This window comes from Python bivittatus, unplaced genomic scaffold (genome assembly GCF_059951505.1).
Source record: "Python bivittatus isolate LINGU-HERP-01145 unplaced genomic scaffold, Pbiv_v1 ctg000610_np1212, whole genome shotgun sequence".
NCBI lineage: Eukaryota > Metazoa > Chordata > Lepidosauria > Squamata > Pythonidae > Python > Python bivittatus.
In genome coordinates, this window is record NW_028277088.1 from 14,587,481 (window position 1) to 14,608,753 (window position 21,273).

At 37.6% G+C, this 21,273-nt stretch overlaps 1 protein-coding gene across 1 annotated transcript in view; it reads right to left on the bottom strand.

Moving 5' to 3' along the window:
* CCDC7 (coiled-coil domain containing 7) overlaps window positions 1–20,655 on the bottom strand; it is a 224,060-nt gene extending 203,405 nt beyond the window's left edge. The window contains exons 1-7 of the mRNA XM_088150109.1: window positions 20,325–20,655; window positions 10,831–11,072; window positions 9,852–9,941; window positions 8,065–8,151; window positions 6,316–6,336; window positions 6,188–6,220; window positions 2,237–2,397 (exon numbers count right to left, since the gene is read on the bottom strand). Coding sequence (XP_088006235.1) covers window positions 2,237–2,397; window positions 6,188–6,220; window positions 6,316–6,336; window positions 8,065–8,151; window positions 9,852–9,941; window positions 10,831–11,055 — 617 coding nt within the window. The 5' untranslated portion in view covers window positions 11,056–11,072; window positions 20,325–20,655. The remainder of the gene's footprint in view (window positions 1–2,236; window positions 2,398–6,187; window positions 6,221–6,315; window positions 6,337–8,064; window positions 8,152–9,851; window positions 9,942–10,830; window positions 11,073–20,324) is intronic.
* Between the last annotated feature and the right edge of the window lie 618 nt (window positions 20,656–21,273).

Consider the following 21,273-nt stretch of genomic DNA (forward strand, 5'->3'; position numbering starts at 1 on the left):
GTGGCAATGACCTTGGTAGACAGGAAGAAGAGGCGCAACCTAGACAATTGTCATGCAAAAAGTATCTCAGCCCACAGAAGGAAAAGGGGCAGGGGAGCATTTCAGAAGGGACCCTCCCTAGTTCTCTTGAAAGTAAAAATAAAGGAGGGGAGAAGTGCTTTTAGATTTGCAAGATTCTATAACTATAACCTTACAATAAAGGTAGTGCTAGTGCTCATGGTTTGTGCTGTCAGGATTTTCTTTTTCATGGGAAAGGATTCATCCCGTTATCTTTACAACAATAACAAATAATATTTTGGCTATAGAGATCATGTGAAAAACACTTGTTATTGTGTTGTGTATTGTGCTATTTACTGCCACCTATTGGCGTGTGTATGCTAGTTACCCAGTGGGGGTGGCATAGAGCTATAATACAAGGGGAGGAAAATGTTCAGCCTCTCAGAGTAGTTGTTAGTTGTTTTAGTGTTAGCCACTATGTAGGTTTTATGGGCTACATAGTTGTAACAAAGTACCAAGTAGTGTACCTCTTCTCTAAGAGTTTGTAGCTAGAGATTTTGTTAAGCTTGTGTTGCTAATAAGTCTTGGATGCTACAATATAATGAGAAGATGTGTTTTTCTTTGTATTTTGTATGATATTTGCATTTTATAGAATTTTGCATTTTTATCAATAAACACCAGTTAGTATATATTTTTTGACTGGATTTCTTTGGGAAACAAGAAATGGACATTGCATTGTGTTTGCTTTCATGGCTAATATTTTCCTGGAGTTTCTGCTGCGCTCTGCACAAACAGGAGTGTTTGTGATTATCACTCTGCACGACATGTGCTTCTTGCCTGGACTATCTCAAAGGGCTGACAACCACTGACTAAGAGCAGTAGTGTAAGTTGTTGCCCCTGCACTGCCATAGTGAAAGCTTATATAAGTGGTTTGCAGGGACATAAGCCTATGCAGAAAACACTGTTTAGCATGGACCAGTCATATTGATATAACTGATTATCTGTGGGAATGGGGACAGGAGTATAGACAGAGGGGAAAATATTCATCCTATCATAGTATTGCCATATAGATGTCGTGCAGCTTGCAGGAGAAAGGATTTGAGAGGACAATTGTAGGAGAAAGGACAAGCAGGGGAGGAAACATCTGAATATTTGTGATTATTTTAATAGAAAATATCAGAGGGCTATCTTGACTGTGACAATGGCTACTGACTAGTGCTCTGCATGTTTTGTATCTTGGGGGAAACTGTAATGTGACATACATGCCCTGTGGCATCCTGCATGAGCTGGGTGCTCCCATGTGCAGGCAGTATATAACTAATCATGGTAGAATCACTCTATATCATTGTATACTAATGGTGTTTCTAGAAATAAGCTGAGAATACATTTGAAATTATTAATCATTACATTGTTGCTATACAAATCGTTTCCAATTCTGGAAAAATATGTGTTGCTTTATAAATCATTTTTGAATTACTTACTGTATGTACTATAGGGAATGTATGACTACTATCACTTGTTCTTCTACATATATCCTCAGCAACTTCTAATAAAAGAACTGTAAACTATGACATCATTGGTTTTATAATTCTTCCAGGGAACAGTGTTTCCCTTTAACTTCCCTATTACAGGTAGTCCTTGCTTAATGACAATAGGGACCAGAAAATTGATAGTTAAACGGAGCGGTTGTTAAGCAAGTCACCATGTGACCGGACCCAATTTTATTACCATTTTTACAATCGTCATTAAGTGAATCACAGCAGTCAATAAGCAAATCACATGGTTGTTAAGCAACTTCAACTTCCCCAATGGAGTTTTTTTTTGCTGGAATTTGCTTAACCACCATGATTCACTTAACAACAGCAGGATTCACTTAATGACCATTGTAAGTCCAAGTACAGATTGTAAACCACTTTTTCCAAGGCCATCGTAACTTCAAATCATTGTTAAACAAATGGTTGTTAAGCGAGGACTACCTGTATTTGCAGAAGTCAGAGAAATAATGAACAAAACAATATATATTATGCATTTATTTATTAGAGAGAACTGAAATAGAGCCATAGGACTTAAAGTTAAATAATTAAACCCTGAAGGGGATACACTATGACAGTGCATAAGAATCTCTGGATTACATCATCAAGTAAACAAAATACTATATTTTCTATATAATAAACATATTTTACAGATGTTACTGTTACCATAATTTCTTAAACATAACTCTGTTTCACAATATTCTTACTGTTTAGGTGTGGAAAGCTGAATAAGTTTGGGTAGTTCTTGAACACGGCCTTTTAGTTCTTCAAGTCTTTGAATGCGATTCAGTAATTGATTAATATTATTTGTTATGCTTTTATCTGCTAGAGGAATTTCCCAGTCTGGGAGAATTTTCTCCTCACCTATCTGAAATATAGTTAGATAACAAAGTATTAACATAATCTGTTACATATTAACAGAGATTTTCTCAAATAGCTTGAAAGGAGCACAAAATTCACTGCTTCAAATAATGTACCTTGTATATCATTATACTAGAACTGTCTATATTAAGCTGTTGTAAAACTTATAGTGTGAAAACAAAATTTTATACTTTTAATTATGTATAATAATAATAAATATTTAAAACATTGCATTTATCTGAAAGGAAAACTAATATATTTCTTGAATAAACCAACCCACCAATCTCTTAAACATAACCAATCCACCATTTCTTAAAATCAATTAGAAAATACACTTTACTGGTAATGAGAAAGAAACTGAGATGCAAGTGAAATGGAAAGATTTTATTTTGGAATGGCCTCAATTGAGAACCAGGATATGCCAAGCTGGATGGAAAACAGAGAACTTACTCTCGTGGGATATGGTTGTTTTCTACTGTAACAGGCAATGAGAAAGAGGTGGGATGGAGACCACCATAGCATCCCTTGCCACTGCAATTGGATGATGTACCATCAGTAGAGTGGTGGTAAGTCAGGCCAAATGTAAGAAGCCAGGTTGTCAGTCTAGGGATCCCCTGCTGGTGACCTGGAGCAGCACACAGCAGCTTTGGTTGCTCCAAGCCACGTAGTGTATTTTCCCTGGGATGTATCTGGAAGAGTCATGGAGAGATTCCTACCCGTATATGAACAGGTATCTTTGTCCATCTCTTTGGCCATTATAGTTGCAGCCAGGCACAACTGCTGTATTCTCCCCCTCAGTGAGAAACAGGAGCAATGAGAGGGGACAGGTGGAAGAAGTAGAAGGATTTTTTATAGGACTATTAGTGAGAGACTGGAATAATGAAGAGGCACATAAATATATGATGGGGAAGGGCATTATTAGAAGGTGTCTGGGAATGTGTGGTTTAAGTGTAGGAATGAAGGAAGGCCTAATGCACTAGTTAAAGTAGACTTAATAAGTTTACTGATTTAGCAAGAGTGGAATTTGGCTGACTGAGGGTCCAGTGCTATGGGAAGTATTGTTGAAATAAGTGTAGTCCTTTGAGGGTTTCAGTGAATTCAGCCAGGTACTAAGAAGTGTTTTGGGGGCATGAATCAGGGGACAAGGGCAGTGGATTTGAAAGAAAAGAAATATCAGCAATTTGTTGCTGATCCCACTTTTGGAGGTTGCCATTTTCAGGAAGCCCTAAAAGAAGAGGCCAGATCCCTAGAGATCTTGGTCTCAATCTACTGGCAGTAAACATTAGATCTGTCTGTAATAAAACCATAATGATCCACAATCTAGTAGTAGATGAATAGATGAACCTGACATATTCTTGAAATCTAGCTGGGTGAGGGCAGGAATGTGATCCTCTCAGAAATTTGGCTTCCTGGGTCTAAGGTCCTGCAGCAGCCAAGGTTGGGAAGGGGGAGTGGTGATAACTTTGCCTATAAACCCAGGGTAGTCAGGTGTGAATACCTGAGTCTCATGCTGGACGGCAGGGACAGATTAGGGATCCCTTCCTGACCTCATCACTGAATTGATGTTGGAATATCAAGTACTATTGTTGGGGGATTTCAACCCCTATGTTTCAAGGATGGGGTCTGGTAAGGTTCACAATTTCATTTTGCCCTTGGTAATCATGGGTCCACATAGGCAGACGTATTAGATCTTGTCATTGACTAAAAGCAGTTAATGGATGATTTGAAGATGGCATTATTCTACATTCTTTGCCATGGTCACATTGATTTCTGTTCCACAGCTCTCCCACTTGGAATTTCTGCAATGTGAAAGGACCAATTAATATGTTCTGCTCAAACACCTGATAGAAACTGATGGACTCCAATGAGCACTTGGGGATTTCTCCAGCAATCTGGCAGAGCAATCAAACTCTTGATTGATATCTTGATCAAGAGGACACCAGAGCACTTGACATGATTGCCCAGAGGTAGCCTCTCCCTGTTTGCCAATCCTGGGGTGCTATTTGATTTATTGGAGAGTTCCAGAAGATCAAACAGTAGATGTCTGAAACACTAGTAGAGGAAGGCAAGAAGTGAACTTGACTGATCATGAGTAAGTGCCCACATCTGAGCTGACACCATAACAATAAATGCAGCAAAGGGGGAATATTACTGCATTTTACTGCATCAATAGCTTGTTGTTCAATGGTGCTATTTAAAGTAGTCAGCTCTGTTAGGGAGGGATGGGGAAGAGTATCTCTAAGAAACCCACTGTCATGTGTTTACAGAACATTTTGCTAATAAAGTTGCTCAAGTTCACCTGAGTCTTGACTCTATGGGTAGAATCTGATATAGTAACTGGGGCAACATTTGCTCTAGGATTCATTTCAGCCTGTGGATTCTGACAATGTGGACAGGATTCTCTGTCACATGGGCTCCACCACCTGTGACTTAAATCCATGCCCCTCCAGGCTCCTTCAAGGGCTACGGTGATATGAATAACTGGAACCAGGAAGTGATTTATGTCTCCTTGAGAGAGGAGACTGTACTGGGTTCTTTTAAAGAGACTCTGGTGGATTATCTTTGTTGAGAACTGGAGTGGGGGGAGTGTATCCTTCCTGGCCCTACTTGACTTCTCAGTGGCATTTGATATTATCAACCATGGTATCCTTCTGGACTACCTACAAGGGTTGGAGGCCCTGTTCTGCAGTGGTTCTGCTCCTCCCTAAGAGAGCAAGATGAGGGTGGGAGACAGATCAGCCTAGTGGAAGCTTACTTGTGGAGTCCTAAGGGATTCATTCCTCTCAATTCTAAAGTTTACATGAAACTACTAGTAGAGGTCATAGATTGGTCTGAGGTGTGGTATCATCAGTATGATGAGATCTTTCCACCCCAGGGAGGTCCAGGGATGCCATGGAAACCCTCTGTCCATAGGCTGTGGGACTCCAATGGGACAAAATCAAAGAAAAGAGTCCTTAAAGCACTTTCCTACAAAGAAAATGCTATCTCTCCCTATTTCCAGGATAATAGATAGATAAATAGATAATGGTTGAAATTCTAAATTTGTTTCAGACTGAAGAAATCATGCCTATAGATAACTCCACCAGTGAGCTAGACTAGTTTCGTGATTTCCATTTTCCCTTGAAGACCCTTGCAACTATTACATTAGGAAATTCAGTGGAATGAGGAGGGGAAGCCTGCATGAAGAGGGAGAATTTGCAGAATTTGTCTCCCTGCTTCTGCAAGGAGAATCTTAAACTGAATCAAAAGGGACCTATTTGAATAAAAGGATCCCTTTGGTTTACAAAAGCTTATTTATGATGTAGGCCAATATCAAAGAGAAAATAATTGCAAAAGATTACCAATGAAAATAATTAAAAGATCTTCTCTTGTTTTGTTTCTAGAACTTTTCAAATATTAGCAATTACAGAAACACTTTTAATTGCATGAATAAGATTAATCCCAAATTTCTGCTGTGCCTGCTCAAGTAATAAAATCTAGGCCTTTTATTGTATCCTTCTGTTTTTTTCGGATCAATTGAACATTGATCCATTAGATGCAAGAAGAATTGACTGACCGGCTTGTCACCCAAGTTTGACGTGGTGGGCTGAGAGAGAGTGACTGGCCCAAAGTCACCCAGTTGGCTTTTATGCCTAAGGCGGGACTAGAACTCACAGTCTCCTGGTTTCTAGCCTGGAGCCTTAACTATTAGACCAAACTGGCTCTCAAACAGATTATATACAGAAACAATTCATATGGTTACCACATATTTCTAAATATTTTCTATTAATCCTTATGAACCAAGATTCTAGGTTTACCTCTTCCATCTCATGGACCTCCTTTTCAAACCACTTGAGGAAAAAAATAAATAAAATTAGACATTAACAGATTACATTTTTTACAAAATAAAACATATTTTTAAAGATCCAAATGGAAAGCTTCTTACCTTAAGCAATGACTCTAATATCTAAGAAAGAAAAAATATAATTCAACACCAATTTTATTTATAACAATTTAAATATTTGTTTTCACTTCAGTTTTTCCGAGGATGATTTTCTTTGAAAATTAGTATTAAACTGCTATATTTTTTATAATTGAAAAAGTTTACTCTTAATACCACTTGTATCTCAATTTAAAGGAAAACTATACCTAGATAGGTATAATCTTTTGCATTACTTTGTTTTTTGTTTTTCATTGCTTGTGTTCTATGCAACTTGTTTCAGTTCTGTTTTTTCACAACTGGCAGCATCAAAATATCCGTAACAGTGGTTGAATGATGATTACAAATATAAAAAATTTATGTCACAGATTTTGTTCAGAGTGAATATAGATGTTTAACTCCCAATAGCTCCATGGCAGGATGATTTCTAGCAGGAATGAAGTACTGCTAGCATCAGTTTAATCTTTATTAAACATCCAATTTACTTTTTAAAGATGGATGAAGTGCCCAGACTGTTAGCTTTTTCTTTCATTTAAAAATAAAATGCTTCAGCTTGTTCTAGGTAATTCTTCTCAGAATAGCCATATGTTCCTACAATTTCGAAAGTGACCCATTGGAGAAGATTTTGTGTGCATAAGGAGATTGAAGGAAGAAAGGGAATAATTCCCCCCCCCCAAAATACTAAACGAAATCACTTTCATTAATACAAATTGACAATTAAATTAAAACCTATGCCTTTTTTCCCCCACAGAGGAACATACAAAATGTATTTGCTTACTATGTGGAGCAAAATCCTTCCAAAAAATCACAGCTTGCATATAAGTAGATTGCTCACTTATTTACTACCAAATAAATCAGTTTATTAAATTTCCAGAGCAAAATGTGAACAGAGTGATAGATAACTAGCACAGAACTAATTTTATAACTTCAATAGTGGGATATTGAAATACTGGATAATTCTGAAATTACTGTATTTAAAAAATGTGTGTGTTTAAAGCCTAAGTGAAAGGAAGATAAACTTCACCGAAAGACTAAGCAATGACCATACAGTATTATCTGGATATTCCATGACATTTCTATAATGAACCATACATATTTTACATTACACATTGAAAAATCTACCCTCGAGCAGCTGAATTTAAAATAAAAATTATTTAGCATATTGCCAAGCTCCTACAGCAGCCAAAGAATATGGCAAACAGATTAAAAGCATTGGTGGCCTAGGGATTTTATTAAACAAAAAACCAAACATTGAAAGCCTAAAGGTCTGCGTAACCCTGATACGCATGCATATTAGAGCAGGCAAACTACCCAATTGAATGAGGAGAGCAAAGCAGAATAATAATGCCTCCTCATGTTAGCTTGAGCAGGAGAAGGATTTTCTCTTACTAGACTTTTTAGCCAGGTTGATCTTTGTATTTTTGGAGTTTCCTCTTTGCAATCAGAGGGTGGGAGAATTAACTATGTCCTTACCAGATTACAGAAGCTTGCTCATTTTGGAGCTTACAGCTAGCGAAAATACCACGGATGGTAGTTTTCTGGCAGTGAAATTATCATTGATATAACTGGATCTCTAGGCAGCTATGCCTTTATAGGCAGAGAAGCATCTTTCCACACCTATTCTAAATTTCCAGCCAGAAAAATTGGTAGTTATGATTATATACACTATAGCAGAAATTTTTCAAGCATAGCAAAGCATCACATTTAAAAGTAAATAAAATCTTACATTTATATTATAAACATTAGAGTACGTACTTGCTTTTCTTCACGAAGTGCATTTTCTAGTTGTGTCCTAAGTTGTGAACAACATATCAGGAAAGAAGTCATATCTTCATACTCTTCCTTCCAATGAGAAAGAGAGAGAGAGGGGGAGAGAGAGAGAGAGAGAGGGAGAGATCATGAATCTTTATTTTAAAAATATTGCTAGGGAAAACTATTTCTGAGATTTGTATTAATTTTATTACAATTCTTATTTTTTAAATCAATTTAAGAAATTCTCTCATTTACATGAAGTAATGGTAGCATTTACTTATTGTGTAACTAAGTATATTAAGAATGAAAACATTAGCTAGGATACAATCCTATGTCAACTGAAAAGGTAAGTTCCAGTGAACAAATGAGCTATCTAATTACCAAAATTTCTATGTTGCATACTCTTCTGATTCAAGGTGGTTTACCACAGATAAAACATTAATAAAATAAAAAATCCATTCAAAAAACAGAACATCTAAAAACTATAAATAAAGGCACAGCTGCATCAAACAAATTTAGATGCCTTCTTAATAAAAACTATTTTCATCATCTTCTGAAACATCAAGGTAGGGGCACTACCAAACTCAGGGGAAGCTGTTCCAGAGGGGGCTGAGGAGCTTAATCTCTAGATCCCAGACCACCTGATTGTTTTTAGGCAGGTAGCCAAAGAATCCTTTCCCTTAGAACACATAGATTAGGCAGATTCTACATGAAGAACACAGTCCTGAAGGTAGCAAGGCCCCAAGTTATAAGAGGTTTTTATAAGCATTCACTTGAACTTTGAAAAAGAAGCCTACTGGCAAAATATGTAGCTCCTGCAGAACAGGTGTTATACTGCTAAACCAGTCAGAAAACTGGTTGCTATATTCTGTACTAGCTGTAGCTTCTGAGTTATCTTCAAGAGTACTCTCACATAAAGCCTATGGCAGTAGCTTAACTTAGAGATGGCAAAGGCATGAGTTATTGTCTTCAGTTCCTGCTGGCCCAGGAAAGGGTGCAACCAGCAGACCTGCCAAAGCTGACCAAAGGCTCTTCCAGTCACAGCTTCCATCTGTTGTTTCCCCAGAAGCCAAGAGGACAGGAGAATCTCTAGATTGCATTTCCACTTCCTTCAGGAGAAATGCTGTCCCATAAAGTGTAATAGATGAAACATTCATGACACCAGGTTTCAGCTACAGCAACACCAACTTACTGAAATTCAGTCTGTTTCACCCCATCTAGTCCCTCACAGCCTCCAGTCACCAAGTTTGGATTTCTACCACATCACCCTTCTGTCTCAGGTCAAAATATAAAGCTGGATATCATCAGTATATTGTTGATACCTAACCCTCAGCCTTACCGACAAAAATCTACTTTTGACAAGGCACTGGAAATTAATTTAATGTTTTAAAATGTTACTTTTACTTCATTAATAAATAGTAGTTATGTATTGTTTTACAACATAATCATTCAGCACAAACTACAGCTAGTCCTTGTTTAGCAACTGCCTCATACAGCAATCGTTTGCAGCTACAACACTGATGAAAAAGTAACTTTGCCACCAATCCTCACATTTACAACCTTCGCAGGTCTGTAAAGCAAAGGAAAGCTGAAATAAGATCATAAGTAGAGTCATGGTTTTACCTAGCAACCGCTTTGCTTAATGACCAAGTTGCCAGTCCCAATTGTGGTCACTAAATGAGGACTACTTGTATTACATCTTTTGTTACTGCTCATTAATACACACTTAGCCTAAAACCAGCATCATTCATGGTAAAATGAGGCCTATTTAAACAATATATATTATTTACAGGTGGTTCTTCCTCTTCCTCCTCCTCCTCTTCTTCTTTTTGTTTAATTTCACCTTCCATTATATAGACACTTTCCATTGTATGTACAATCTGCAAAAAGTTCCAAATAATGTTAAAAAATTTACATAGTGCTGGTACGTTTTAACATGCCCATAATGTTTGATACAACCTATTTCCAGGATGCTTATCTCTTATATACACAATGAAATTTCACCATTCCCTAAAACAATTATTCACTACTTTGGATTTTGATACAATGGATTCTATCGGAGACTTTTTCAAGTAAAGCTATAAACCAGGTCTTACCATCCAATCTATCAGTGAAATATTATCCAGATATTTCCATTGTTTATCGATGACTAATATGGTTCCTATAAGTAAAAATTTAATGAGTTTTTTACTTTGTAGTTTCTTATTCTGGCCATCAAATACGTGTAGCAAACCTAGTTTTGGAGAAGTGAATCTTTTGTTTAGTTATATAAAACATTTATCTAAACACATTCTTCCAAAACTCTGATACTTTATTGCATTTCCACCATTTACAGCCTCAGCAGTATCTTGCTGAATATTGAGAAAGGATATGTGAGATTCTTATTGGGGTTTGATGCCACCAACGTAAAAGCTAAAGATGTATTTCTTATATGGATGCTGATAAATATCCTTCATGCTACCACAGAGACTGCCATTATGGTCTACTTTTTCCTTTAAATTCCAGGCTTCTTTTAGCTCTCTGGTAGATTTGCCACCATTTATTTCAAATGAAATTTAATAAAACTGATAAATTTTATTTAAGTAATTCCCTTAGGTTCTGTAAAAAATGCAACATTAATTTTCAAAAAGAGACATATCTATTTGCAGGGTTGTTGTTGTGGGGAAAGTAGGCGGCAGGAGTATTAGGTATGTTCACTACCTTCAGTTGACCAAATATAAAGGTGGGATAAAAATCTAATAATAAAAATAATGTTAATGATTAACCTACCTCATTTAGATGTTTGGTAATATTCCTAAGCATTTCCATTTCATCAAACATTCTATCTTTATTTCCAGACGAAAGAGACAGAGAATACTGTGTAACAGTTTCATTGGTATCTGCAGGCAGTAAAACCATTGGCTCAGCTCCATATCTGCTGTATCCTCCTTTCTTCTTTGTACCAGGGGATGAGATGTCAACTGGGTTTTGTTTAATTTTTTTTGTTGCATTCATTGTGTTGGTTATGTAATCTTTTCAAGAACAGATAACAAAAAATACACTCTAAACTATTAAAAGCTTTGAAAACATTATCAAAATACTTTAAAATTTAAACAATCAATAAAGTACTATACAGCCCTGAAGACTGTCCCAATAAATTTCCTGCATTCCAGAAAGTTTACACCTATCCTACCTTTAGCATGCCATCTCTTTTAATGTCTTTGTTTTCAATTTGCAAGCTGTGTCAACAACCCTTTGGAGCCTACCTAATATAATGGTTACATTACTTGTATTCCTAGAGAGTCAGTACTGTAGCAGTTAAGGTGCTGGACTAGGAGTGGGAAGAACCAGGTTCTAATAATCTCTTAGGCACAGAATATAGCTGAATGTCCTTGGGCCAGTCACTCCCTCTCACCCATAATCAGCATCAAGGTCTGTGAAAAGCCAGCTGAAGAACAAAACCTCTCACTGCATCATGCATTGATAGTTTTCCTATTTGAACTAGGTGAGCAGAATGTAGAAAAAAGTGACCCTGTAACCATATGCTAAAAAAAAAAACCAACTGCTTTCTAATCTTACCAAACTATTTTTTTCTGTAATTAAGTAGAAGTAAAATATAAATAACAGTTCCACATGAGACTTAATGTATTGCATCAGCACTCTTCAAAGGCAAGGAAAGTCTCCACATGGACAATACCTAAATAACGACAGGATCCATAAATAAATAAATAAATAAATAAATAAATAAATAAATAAATAAATACAAGAATAGCATTACCATCATGTATACTTCAATTTCTAATAATTTATCAATTACTAAATAAAGGTCATATGCCATACATTTGAAACCTCCTAAAAAATCAAATATTCAATCGCCAATTTCTCAAGTATTTCTAAGATTGGATATTATGCCAGAGAAATGCAGTGTCAGTTTTAAAGAACAGATTCAAGAAAATAATTTAATACCTATTCGGGTTAATCAGTAAACCACACTAGAGAAGGAGAGGTTTTTCAGTTAATACTTCAATTAAAGTATTAATTTTATTTATTTCATTTCCTCCATTTCTGTTTATATTACCTGTACACTTTAGTTATTTTCTGGTTTACCTTGTTTTGTTTCTTGTACTACATTCATATGGTATTTGGTTCTTGTTTTTTCTTTTTCATTTATTATAGATTTAAAAGGAATATTTTTTAAATAATCTGCATTCATAATACACACAACTCATTTTCAACACCATGTTGTCTTAAAAACAAGCCCACGAGAATGAATCTTAATGACCAATTTTAAATATTAATATTTTTCTGAACACGTATTGTAGGGTTGTACATGTTTCAAAAGTGATTTGGAAGAAGTGCTTCAGACCTTATTTGAGCTCATGTGACAGTAGCACTATTCTATTCAATAAAGGAGCCAAACTTTTTTCTAAGTTTCCATGAGAGCCTGAAAAAAAATCCCAACCTTTTAAGATTTGCATTCATTTTAAGTAGCACCATACAAAAGCCTGAAAAAGTTGTTTTAATAAAAAGCAGAAAGTTCTGCGCTCATTCCAGATCCAAAGTATTTCTTCCTAATCATTTTTATAACAAGAACAACCCCAATCCACAGCACATTAATCTATAATACTGCAATAAACTGATTACTACTTTCAGGTAATAATAAATAATAACAATAAGCTAAGTGCTTATCAGTATACTCAACAGTGTTAGTGCAGTAATTCCACCTTTCTTACAATACACTCTCTTTAACAGCTTTTTCTTCCTCTGTTCCTAATGTCATGTACAGTGCATCTATGTTAATCTCATGAATCTGGCACAGAAACATCTCCCATCAAGCAGAGAAGCAACAACACTTTGACATAAAGCTTAGGGTTTACTTCAGGCCCATTAGTGTTCTAAACAAAATTAAGCTATTTATTTATAGAAATTTACCATAAATGTTTTAAAAAATTTTATGGATACAATGTGGCTAAGTAACCTTCAGATTTATCACTGAAAATGAGCCAATAATACTATTTTTTTATTGTGCATGATACTATTAAAATGTAGATATTTTAACTTTATCTAACACCTTCAATCATTATTTAAAAATGTAAACCATATAGCCCACCCTTAAGTATACCTAACTCCACATCCTATTTTTGCTCCAGTATATCAGTATACCTATGACTGCATGGAAAAGTTACAAGAAAAATAGAAGATACAGGGCATTCTATTTTCCTATTGCTTTGGGAATCATCCAAATTTTAAGAGTTTGTTTTAAGAATGATCAATATACTGTGCTGTTTCATACTTAGAACAAAATACTGTTATTTCAAGTGTTCTAGACTATTTCCAACTGGAATGTTGTCTTATATTCTAACAGGATTGTTTAAAAAAATGTTTCCCAAGTCAGTACTGATCAGTAGTTCTCCAGCTGCCCATGTCCCTGCTGCTATTGGCTTAGGTTGGGTTGGGTGGAATATTGGAGCAAAGAAGCAGCACATGGCTCAGTAGGGAGGTATCTTTCTGACTGCAACAGCTGCTAGTGAAATGCCCAAGAAAAATGAATCAGAACTGCTATGAAGTGACTGGCCCAAAGTTACCTAGTAAGTTTCCATGGCTAAGGGCAGGCTAAACCTGAGCCTCCCCAGTTCTAATACAACAGCATAACCACCACAGAACACAGACCTACACTTATTCATCAAACATATATTAAGTCCTTATTTTAAACACACCATCAAATCTAACATAGAAGAGGAAATGCTCAACAAAAGAGCAACACACAGAATCCAGCTAATCTGCACCTTAATCCTACCTTTAAAATAGTATACCTGCATCTGCAGAACTTTCTGCAATTATTCAGTAGCTTCTAAGGCAGGTTAATTGTTCCCAAACTTAAAAGGAAATACAAAATAATAGGATTTAATAGCACATGTGGCCACAGAAACTGGAGTTATGGAATGCATGCATTGGCTGAGGGAATGAGGCTGAATCTCATTTTCTGGCTAGTTGAATAATGCACTGTCCATTAACTGAACCATGATTTGCTGAATTAAGCCAGTTGCCTTAGTTCACATATCACAGTAAACCATTAATTAACTATATCAGCTAGTATAATTAATTGCTTTGAGCCATAAACTAGCAATTATATTTAAGCCTAATGCTATCAAAACGACACCTACATACATGCATGTCTCCAAATACAGTACATACAGAAATCAAAGTGACTATATTATTGGTACAAGGAGATGGAAGAGCTCAGTTATAACAGCAAAGACTTGGGCAGGGGCAGACTGTGGAACAGATCATTTGCCAAGTTAAGCTAAAGCAGAGGAAGAAAGCCAACTATATTCTGGGGGATGTCAATTTATATGGAGAATGGGGGAGATCAGGAAATCTGGATGGAGGCTATAGGATCAGGAAAGTGATGAGCAGAGGTAGGTATGACAAGGCATTGGGTTGGCTATTACAGAAGGAGAACCAACAATTTGGTGAAGGTATCCACTTCTAGTATGTTGGTGCCTTTCCTGGATTCAACAGGTTGAATTACAGGATTGCTGAATGAATGCCAGGTTTCTACATAAAAAGACATCATCCATCCACAATTTGGTGGTAGATGCCTGCAAACCTAGCAAGTGTTGCTGAGACTTGGTTAGGTAAAGACATAACCCAAGATCTTTCCTCCCAATTTTCAGGTTCTGCAACAGCCATAACCCCAAAGCCAGGGAAGGGAGGTGGTAACAGTGCTTCCAGAGAATTTGCCTGCAACTAGCTATGCCAATCCAAAAATGACCAAATGTGAATGTCTTTATGCAGAGCTAGACTGCAGGGACAAATTAGGGCTGGTTTTGATGTACCACCTACCCTGCTGTCCAGCAGCAGTCATTCCTGAGCTCCTTCATCTCATAGCATAGCTGACGGTGGAGTCTTCAAGCTTTTAGTGTTGGGTGGATTTCAACCTTCTTGTCCTAGGGTGGGATTTGGTGGGCCTCAGGAATTTGTGACCCCAGCCCCAATTCATACGGGAGGTCACGTTAGATCTGGTGTTCAGATAGCTCATGGTCTGAGGATGAAGGACATTACCATTAATCCTTCATAGTTGCCAGATCATTTTCTGATCAAGGTGTGGATAGTTGGCATCCTGGACAACTGTAAAGGTGGGAACTGGTTCAGATGGTCTGTCTAGGTATCTGATGTATCTGGAGGGAGATGCTTTGGGATTTGCCCAGTGTTTTGGCAGACAATTCTGTTCATGCCTGGTTGACCTCTTGAATATGGAGATGGACCTGATGCTGGACAACACTGAACCCACTTTTCCTCTCTTTAGTTGTTGATCACAGAAAGCCCACTAATTTATCAATGAGCTTTGGGAAATGAAACAACTGATGAGAATTACACTGGCAAAACACCAGGAATGAGTATGATCAAGCACGGGTACATGACCATGATCAGGATAATGAGAGGATACGAGCAGTAAAGCATTTTTCTGGTGGTGGTGTTTGTTTGTTTTTTTGATGTTATTGTGTCTGCAGATTCTTGCCCAGTATCTCCGCTCAGGATGACCATTACAGAAGAACAGGTGGGAAAATACTTCTGCAGGTCACATACTTCTGACATGTTTCTAAGAATCTTTGCAAATAAAACTAGTCATACGTATATTCCTAAGCCAATGTAGTATGAAGATTAGGATGTTGGGAGAGTCACTCAGTGAAATTTCAAGGTTGAGAATGGTTTTCAACCTGGAGTCAAACGCATCCTCGGCCATGAAATGTCATTGAGTAACTTTGGGCCAATTACTCTCTTTTAGTCTAACTACCCCACAGGCTTGTTGGTGAGGATAAAAATGGGTGGAGGGAGCCCTATGTATATTACCTTGATCTCCTGAATGAAAGGCAAGATATTCATCTAATAAAGATTTGCTTAAAGTTGGATGCCTCTTGGACAGACTGCAACAAGTTGTATAAGGTAATATTTTAGAATGTGATCTAGGATTCTTCTGGTCTCATGAAATTCAAGTAAATGGACAGAGCTCTCTGTAGCATGAGGTCAGCTATCAATGGGCTGGATCTATGACCAACCTCACCTATTTCAGCAGATTGTGAGGGATTATGGCTGAATTCAGAAACTGACTATCTTTTTAAAGCTAAGGTACCATCAAACCTGAATGAGAAAATGATGTGTCTTCTCCTGAAGATGCCATCTCTTAATCTAGTCATATTCAACAACTTCTGCACAGTTTCCATTCTTCTCTTACTTCATACTTCTCAGTGATTTTGTAGAAGGTGGTGGGATGTCAGCTACAGATGAACAGATTATCTAGATTCCTTTTAGTCAGGGTTCAGACTTTGATATGTTACAGAAATAGCAGTGCAGTGGGTAACCTTTGTTAAAACACTAGACAACCCTTGACCCATTGAGTCATCCAGAGACAATGCTACGTTGAAGACTGACGGACAGGTGACAAGCTCCGCTCAGCGGAGCCTCTCCAGACAAGGAGAGGCCATGAGATCACCAAATTTGCTCTGGAGGGCTGCTCCTCGGGAGGAAACCACAGGACCTGAAGGTTCTTGTAGTCAATTTGTGAGTCTGAGAGCTTTGGAGCTGCAGAAGAGATAGTAAGGTCACAGCCTCAGTGGAGCCTGTATAAGGACATTGGGTTCGCTCAAAACCTCACTCTCTTAAACACATTTGGAATACAACTATTTTAAAGTTAAAAGAGATATTTGGAACAGCAGAGTAATAAACTACCCAGTGAGTGATCCTTCATTCCAGAATAAAGAAAAGAACAAAAATAACAATTTTTTTTTTAAATAATGGCAAAAAGCTTGACAAGAATTTGGATTAAGAAAGTTTAAAACGGACTAAGGGGACAGTCAAACTTGAAATATTATTTTTTAAAGTGTTTCTGAAATAATAAATACATAGCTTTGTAGGAATGCAGACTGTTTAGAACTTTAGTGAGAAGACAATTGGTTGACTTGGCAATATAAAGAGATTTGTGAGAGCCCCTGTGATTGTAGAACTACAGGCTGCCAAAAGGGCCCAAAATGTTACGGTCACAGAAAAAAGGCAAAAAAGGAAAAAGAAAAGAAAAGAAAAAGGCTCTCCCTTACTTTCACTGTTGTTCCTGTCTTTCTCTTTCTAGATTAGAAATAAAAGGAATGGCTACTACTAGAAAAGCAGCAAAACTTGGAGAAGGGAGGAGAGGATCGTTAGAGCAACCAAAAGAAAAGGGGATTACCCCAGAGATATTACAAAAAATGTTTGAAGAGTGGGGAAGAACATATCTGAATCTGTCAAAAGAGATTTGGTTGCATTTGAAGGGAGATTGGAAGAAAGATTTGTAAACATGTAAGAAGAAATGAAAGAGATGAAAAAAAAAAAATCTTGAAGCATCTGTAGGACAATTGAGTGGAAAGGTGAAACAAATTAAAGAGAAGGTGGAAATTTTAGAAAGTAAAACAGAAATAATAAACAGAGAGATGGAAAAAGATTTAACACTACCTGACACTACTGGAATTAAGAGAAAAAGAATTCTGCTGAGATTCAGTCTGGTACCAGAGGAACCTGGTGAAGATACTAGAGAGAAAGTTGTTCAATCTTTAACATTTTTGGAATGGGATGAAGATAATATGGATGCAGAAGTAGATAAAGTATATAGGATTAATGCACATTATACAACGTTAATAAATGTACCAAGAGATATTCTTGTGCACCTTGTCAGGAAGAAGACCAGGTTCTGCAACAAGATTTCAACACCAGGCTGAAGATTAACAACTCAGATTTAATTGTATTTAAAGAAATCCCAATTAGAATACTGCATAAGAGAAAGATGGAAAGATTCTGAAGTACCCAGAATGGAGGAATGGTTGGTGAAGATGACAGAACTTGCAGAAATGGCAAAATTGGCTTGTTTGATTAGGGAAAAGACAACATTTATTAGCACCTAGAAATCCTTTATGGACTTTTTGCTGAAAACAGAAAAAAATGAACTGATGATTTATGGATCTGATGATTAGAAAAGGAAAAATATGGGAAGAAGGGAATTATGACACAACCTTAAAGAGGATAGATGATAAATTTATTTGTAACAGCTGTAAAGATCAGAAGCTGATCCTTTATATATTTTTTCTTCTTTTTCTTTCCTTTTCTTTCCTCTGTTTACTTTTCCTTATTTACTTGCTCTGCTTTCTTTTTTCTTTTTCTTTTCCTTAAATTAATATTGTATGTTTGTTTTTACTATTGTATAAAATCTCTTAATAAAAATTATTTTTAAAAAATACCTCCCTAACCCAAAGGAGGGCAAATTAAATGAAAACATTCTTCACATATCACTTCGGACTACAGATCCCAGTTTAAGAACAAGTTCTCTTCCCAAGGTCTGCCCTTAAGTCGAATTTGTATGTAAGCCAGAACAGTATTATTGTATAATACTGTACAGTATAAATAGTATTGAGTAATTAACTTGAACCACTGCGTATTTAACTCAAATTTTGCTATAATAGGCTCCATTCTTAACCATGGGTCTTCCTTAAACCAGGCATTCTTAATCCGGGGACTACCTGTATAAACATAGTGACCATGTGCAGAGCACTGTTTACAAACTATACTTCCTCATCTGTTTTCTTTAATTATGTTTTTAGGTCAACCATGTTGTTCATGGCCTAAACAACCATTTTGGATCCTTTTAATCTAGATACTATACCTATAGTTTTCTTATAACATCCAAATTAAATGAATCCAAGATGACAGCTGCTTAAGTTTCAAACAATGTAAGCTTGAAAGGTCAGATTGCTGATGGGGATATAAAAAATGGAGTTGTACACATATTTATAACTCAGCATGACTTGCAAGCACGGCTACAATTGCTTTATTTTAATTAAATGAAATTAATTACTTAACAGACAGCTAATATTGATTTTAGGACCTGTTTCAGGTATCTACTTAGCCATATTTACTGAATTATTCCTCAGTCAGGTACACTCCACAATCTTAGCCACTAGCCATACTGATTTGGGGGGAGGGGAGGTGGTGAGTGGCGTAGATCAGTCTATCTAGACAGAAACTGGAGCTGAATTTTCATCCTAATAAACCTCACAGGATGGTAAGAGGGCAACTGAGAACAGGCAGGTTCACTCATCTTACTATGATTTTAGTTTGGGCTTAATATGTTAAGGCATTATGATTTGTAAACTATAGCATATGACTTACTATGATCTGTGACTTAGACGCCAAACCATGCTTCAGCAAGCTATGGCATAATATGATGTGTGAACTTACTGGCAAAAATAAGTAGAGCTTTCCAAGACCCAAAAGCAAGCCTTTCAGGCTGGGACCCCAGGAGTGACAGGTGCTGATCCTTCATGGTACAATAACTGAGGGCAAGGGGGAGAAAGGAAGGAAGGCACACAGGCTTAAGTCCCATGAGGGTTTCTGCTCACGAACTTCCTCTTCCCTCCCTTCCAGAATATGGCCACGCATGTACATAGCTCTTGTGCCCCTTCTCCCCCCAAAGAATCCCTCCCCCATGGCCATCTCATTCCTTCCCAAGCAGAGAGGATCACCAGTGGGCACCAGAAAAACAGTAACAGTGAGCTCCAGAGAAGCCACTGAATCCTACAAGAGCTTCTTTTCCACTGCATGCGCTGGCCTCTCCTCACCTCACTACCACGTGATCCAACTGAGAAGAGGAGGAAGAGAGGAGGCTGATGGTGGTAGCGGTGCTGCTGTTGTGGCAATAGCTGCTGCAGAAGCGGCTCACGAAGAGGAGGTGCTCAGTCAGCAGTGGTGGCAGCTCATCCCTTCCCTTTGTTCCCTCCTTACTTTTGCACTCAACAACTTCTGTGGAGGTGCCACCCCCCACAACCAAATTTGTTGGGGGCATGAAGCAAGCAGAAGTCCAGGGTCTCTTTGCCTGTGGGCCCCACAGTGTCTACCTCTTCTATTTGTATACCTGTGTATTTCTTGTATAAGTTTTACCTTAAAGGTTGGGACAAGAACATAAGGCTCTTTTCATAACTTGTTAACCCATGATTAATTCTGGTTTACTATTTATCCTAGTTTCATGGATTTGCACTATATAATGAGCCATAAACTAACCAAAGACTGGTTAGCACAGTCCAGGAGCCTAGGCTGTTGAGTGAGCCTGGCCTGGATGGTGAGCTTTAGGGTTCAGTGAGTCTTCTGACTCAAGAGAAATGGGATAATGAATTAGATCATAATTAACCTCGTCTGAATCACGCAACACAGCCGCTGTATCTATGATTCCCTATGTTACTACTCGTCGACTGCCACAGACCCACCTAGGCAAAGGCCGAGCTACCCTTTCCGTTTCAAGTCAGTGGTTTCCGAAAGCTGTTCAACTACCAGGGCGCCGCATCTCCCGCTGCCCGCTCTCCACTTTCTCTAGCCGCCGCTTCGGGTGTCTCGTTGTTGTTCTTTCTGAGGAAAAGGCTGTTACCACGAAGGAAGGAGAGTCGGCGGACGTGGGAGCGCGAGGAGGCTCGCGGCCTTTGCGTCATTAACTGCCATTTGTTTTGAACGAGAGCTTGAGTTTTCCGCCTGCAGAAGCGCGCCGGATCAGTGGGTGGCGCGCCCGCGCTAGGAGAGTGCCGCTGGGACGCGTGCGCGCGCTGGCTGGCTGGCGTCTTCGCTCTTGTGCGTGGTAATCTGTTAGCCTTAATCCAAAAGAATCGCGGCAGGATAATATCTTTATTTAGGGTCATTTAAAATCATAAGGGAACAAATTAGAGTCGACTTCGTTCGAAGCTTTCATTGGAATGCATGATAAGCAAACAAAAGAAAATTAAAATTGTTAGGGAGTGCGGGGTTGGACAATATCTCAGCAACTTCCTTTTCCTAATTGCTTTCTTTCCATCTCTTTTTGATTATGCCTGTTTCCCATTGGAAACATTGAAAATCCGTTTCACATAATCTTTATTCCTGAGAAAGCGTGAATGGAATTGCAACCAATCATCAAATTCTCCTAATTCCTTGTTTAATAAATTGAGGGGAGACTTTCAATAATAATACAATGTTCTCATTTCATTTGATTTATTTTGGATCAGGTTACTTACAACGAGTTCCTATTATTTTAACAGGGGTTGCCTCCAGGAAAACGATTTAATCTCCCTACTAGTGGAGTCCAAAAATGGGGCAAAATCAATGTCATGGTAGAATCAGAAAGATTATATCGGAAAATTCTGTATTCTATCAAATTACCTATATGTCAGTGGATTTTATTTGAGGGAC